The sequence below is a fragment of the Triticum aestivum genome, chromosome 6D (assembly GCF_018294505.1).
Source record: "Triticum aestivum cultivar Chinese Spring chromosome 6D, IWGSC CS RefSeq v2.1, whole genome shotgun sequence".
Classification (NCBI taxonomy): domain Eukaryota; kingdom Viridiplantae; phylum Streptophyta; class Magnoliopsida; order Poales; family Poaceae; genus Triticum; species Triticum aestivum.
In genome coordinates this window covers 469,909,452-469,913,073 of record NC_057811.1, presented here as the reverse complement: position 1 = coordinate 469,913,073, position 3,622 = coordinate 469,909,452, and the positions used below count along the sequence as shown (strand labels likewise).

Genomic DNA, 3,622 nt, shown 5'->3' with positions numbered 1-3,622 from the left:
AGGTATCTGGGTTCGCACAGCCTCTACACGTTCTCGTCCAGCGAGGCCAGGTGGAGCAAGCCTACACAATTAACTTTGGACACTCCCGAGGTGATCCACGACTGTCTACATCCGGACGGTGCCGTGTCTCGTGGCAAGGTGCATTGGAGCGTAGGGGACTGGTCATGCCGCTGCTCTCTTGACATGGACACGGAGACGTATCACATCTCTCAGGCTAAGATCATGGCCTGGACAATTTACGTGGAAACCAGCGACGAGCCACAACTCGGGGTCACCACCAATGTGACGCCCTTGGTCTTAACTCTGTCAGGACCAGGCCTCGAGCTAAAGATCTGCACGTGGCAAGACGACAATAAGAGAAAGGATGGTGCTATTGCCAAGGCCGGGCGACTAACCACTCGCATTGTCGAGTTGAAACCACCTAGGCAGATTAAAAGATGTCCAAATCAAATACACTTGAGATTGTTAGGATAAAAGAGTGGCACGATGCTACTGAAGGATAGTCAGAGACAGATTTACATCGCTGACATTGAGACAGGAGTGATCGAGGAGTTTGAGCTGCCGGACGGTTTTGATGGGCTTAACCGTTCGAAGGTCGTCTTGTTGGAGATGGACTGGCTGGCACTATTTGTTTCTCGGCTTGGGAAGTGGTAGGTGCATGTATGTAAGTCGAGTTTACACACAAAAAGGTCAGCCGAAGGATTATTTGTTTTTTTTATTCTGTCATGTTTCAGCGTTGGGTGGATCATGAGCACCATTGTTAAGCCAAGTCACGCTTGTTACTGGTTTTGCCCAACATGAACTCAATTTTTGGTCTTTAGCTTGTTACTTGTTTTGAGTAGCTTTGATAAGATATTTGAGAAATTTATGCATTTGATTCCTATTTTGTATAAACATGTGGAAGCATCAGGCTCTTGTGCATGTTGGTGACATTGAGAAATAACAAATGTTGAGGAAATTCTCACTCTAAACACGAGGATTTGTGAAGCTAAACAAGATGGACTTGACGGTTGATTCTACTTTTTTTTATGCTGAGGGTGTGAAGAAGTTAATTCTCACAATTTCATAATGCTATCATGTGACGACACTTAACAAGCCCGCATCACTACTATCAGATGGTGTGGGATGGCTTTGCGTGATATTAGTACTTTGGATGTTCGATGAATCATGTAGTTCTTCGATAAAGGGAAATATAATTAAGCTTCACGTCCTGAACCAATTTCTATCGAGTGGCGTTGGGGCTCTCCATGTCCTATTATCTGATGAACATAGCGTACGCACCGCCCCTCACAGAGGTGAATTCGCCAACCGATTCCAACGCCATCGATGCTGCTTGTTCTGCCTCATCCTCCAAGCTGGCGAGACAGATATCTAATCGGGCCTTTGCCGCCACAGCAACGTCTTTTTCTAGTACCACGGATACTTAATCTGTGACCGACGAGCTCTTGGATCCTCTCTGCATAGTTTTCAGGACATGTGTCAACTTCTAGTTTCTCTAGATATTGCCCATGTGTTTGTAGATGCGCGGATTAATAAAAAAATGTTGCACAATGGATGTTCAATCATCATATCTATCTAAAAAATAGTCATCGATGATAAATTGGCAAGTATGTCATTTCTCAAACAATGTGATTTCTACTTTGCATCTCGTTAGAAAGATAGGTAGATGAAATCATGTAAAGTAATAAACATATAAATAACAACATATAAGTAAACACGATTCAGAAACTATGGAGCGCCGAATGCTTAAATAAGTTCAGTATAAGACCACGAGCCTAAAAACCTGAGCATTTGTGTGCCCTCTGATTCTGACGCATGTTATGGTTCATTGGCACAGTACATTGTGCAATGAACGGACAAAACATCGGCAAAACGAGGCTAATTTTTCATCTCGATCTTTTACAAGCTATAGGAAATGTCACGGATAAACTAAAACAGCTGCCTGATTACTACATTAGTCTAGAAACCCAGATTCATCATTGCTGGAACAGTCATGGACATCATCCATCACTCACCTAATACGGCAAGCACATGTCCATGAGCTCCATCATGAGAGAAGGGCAGCTTTCCCACAGATACTGGAAACCGCCGGTGGCCATGAATGCCCTCAGCTTCGCCGGATCCGCAAGAAAATCGAAGCACGCCTTCTTCGGCCCCTCACAATGGTGCCGCTCGGCTAGCGCCAGGATGGTCGCTGCCGTGTCCACGTCAATGCACTCGCAGATCCACTCCTCGCAGAGTAGCTTCAGCCGCCCCATGCCATACCTGTCTGCCGCGACGAGAATTTTCTGGCACGTGACGTGGTCATTCGCCATCCCCTGCAGTGACAGTGAGCTCGTGTACGCGTAACGGAGCAGCGCCTTGAACACCTCCATCTCCATGTCTTCCAAGTGCACTACGCCAGCAGTGGCAGCATTGCCCTCCTTCATTGGTCCGAAGAGCTCGGCTGCAAAGACCGGCGAGCGGGCCGCAAGGATGCACCGGTGTGCGGCCACGGTCTTGCCGCCAACCTCGAACACCACATCGGCGCCCTTCTCAGTCTCCAGGAGCTCGCCAAAGTCCTGGGACGAATCGCATGGGGGCACGGAGACGTAGGCCACCGGGTTGTACGCAGAACCGTACCTGTGTATGACAACGATGTCGCACCGGACCATGAACGAGTTGTTCTTTAGATGCTTGGAGTTCTCCAGGACCTTCCTGTTGATGAACTTCGTACACACCCAGCCGTTCCCGGAGGTGTATTCGTCCACCGATGCCAACGCCAGCAAAGCCGCGTGCTTCGCCTCCTCCTCCTCCCCCTCGCCCGTGAAACAGAATCTGAAATGGGCCTTCACCGCCGTCGCGCCATCTTCTTCTAGTTCCAGGGAGAAGGACACGTAGTCCGCAACCTCCGTGCGATCACCGTTGGGGTAATAGTAGATGCACCAACGGTGGCCGCCGACTGTGAAGGGCTGGGAGCCGATCCCCTCGCCGATGGGGACGCCCTTGGTTCGGGAGTAGTCGTGGATCGTGAGAAAGTGGTACCCTTCCGTTTTGTCGGCGACGATGGCGGATGCGGACCCCGACGGCGACATTGCCGGCCTACTCCTCGGGATTGGGTGCTCGCAACTCGATCTCGTAGATGAGACGGGGCGTCGTCGTTTGCTGCCGCTGCTCCTGCTTTGGGCGAGGGTTTTGCGCAGGGCGGCGGTGAACGAAACAACTGGGCGTACGATGGTTTCATGCAAGTTCGATTTTTTATCCAACGGTGCATGTGATCCATCGTACTAAGGTAGGATTGTGGATTGAAACTGTTGTCTCGTACGCTTAGGGGAGACGAAAGGACGAAGGAGATCCTTTGGAAGATTTCGCCCAAATCTCCACACGTCAATTCTGGCATTAAACGAATTTTATGAACACGACAGTTGACGTGAATCCTTTATGGCCATATATATCAACGAGTCCAAAAATGTGAACCAACCTGTGGTTGAATGGTTAAAGGGATTGTGGTATCCCAGCCGACTAGGGTTCAAGTCTTGGTGCTCGCATTTATTTCTAGATTATTTCAGGATTTCCGACGATGTGCATTCAGTGGGAGGAAACGTTCCCGTCGACGAGGAGGTGCCTACGGTGACTTCGTAAA

The 3,622-nt window shown here is 49.1% G+C and overlaps 1 protein-coding gene across 1 annotated transcript; it reads right to left on the bottom strand.

The window, feature by feature from the left end:
• Positions 1 to 1,891: 1,891 nt before the first annotated feature.
• Positions 1,892 to 3,172, bottom strand: LOC123142069 (BTB/POZ and MATH domain-containing protein 1-like). Its single transcript, XM_044561092.1, has one exon. It carries the CDS (start codon positions 3,072 to 3,074, stop codon positions 2,016 to 2,018), a length of 1,059 nt encoding a protein of 352 aa, XP_044417027.1. The 5' UTR covers positions 3,075 to 3,172; the 3' UTR covers positions 1,892 to 2,015.
• Between the last annotated feature and the right edge of the window lie 450 nt (positions 3,173 to 3,622).

What these genes read in the sequence shown, in the direction of transcription:
- LOC123142069 (XM_044561092.1), bottom strand. Translation starts at nt 3,074, where the DNA reads ATGTCGCCGTCGGGGTCCGCATCCGCCATCGTCGCCGACAAAACGGAA.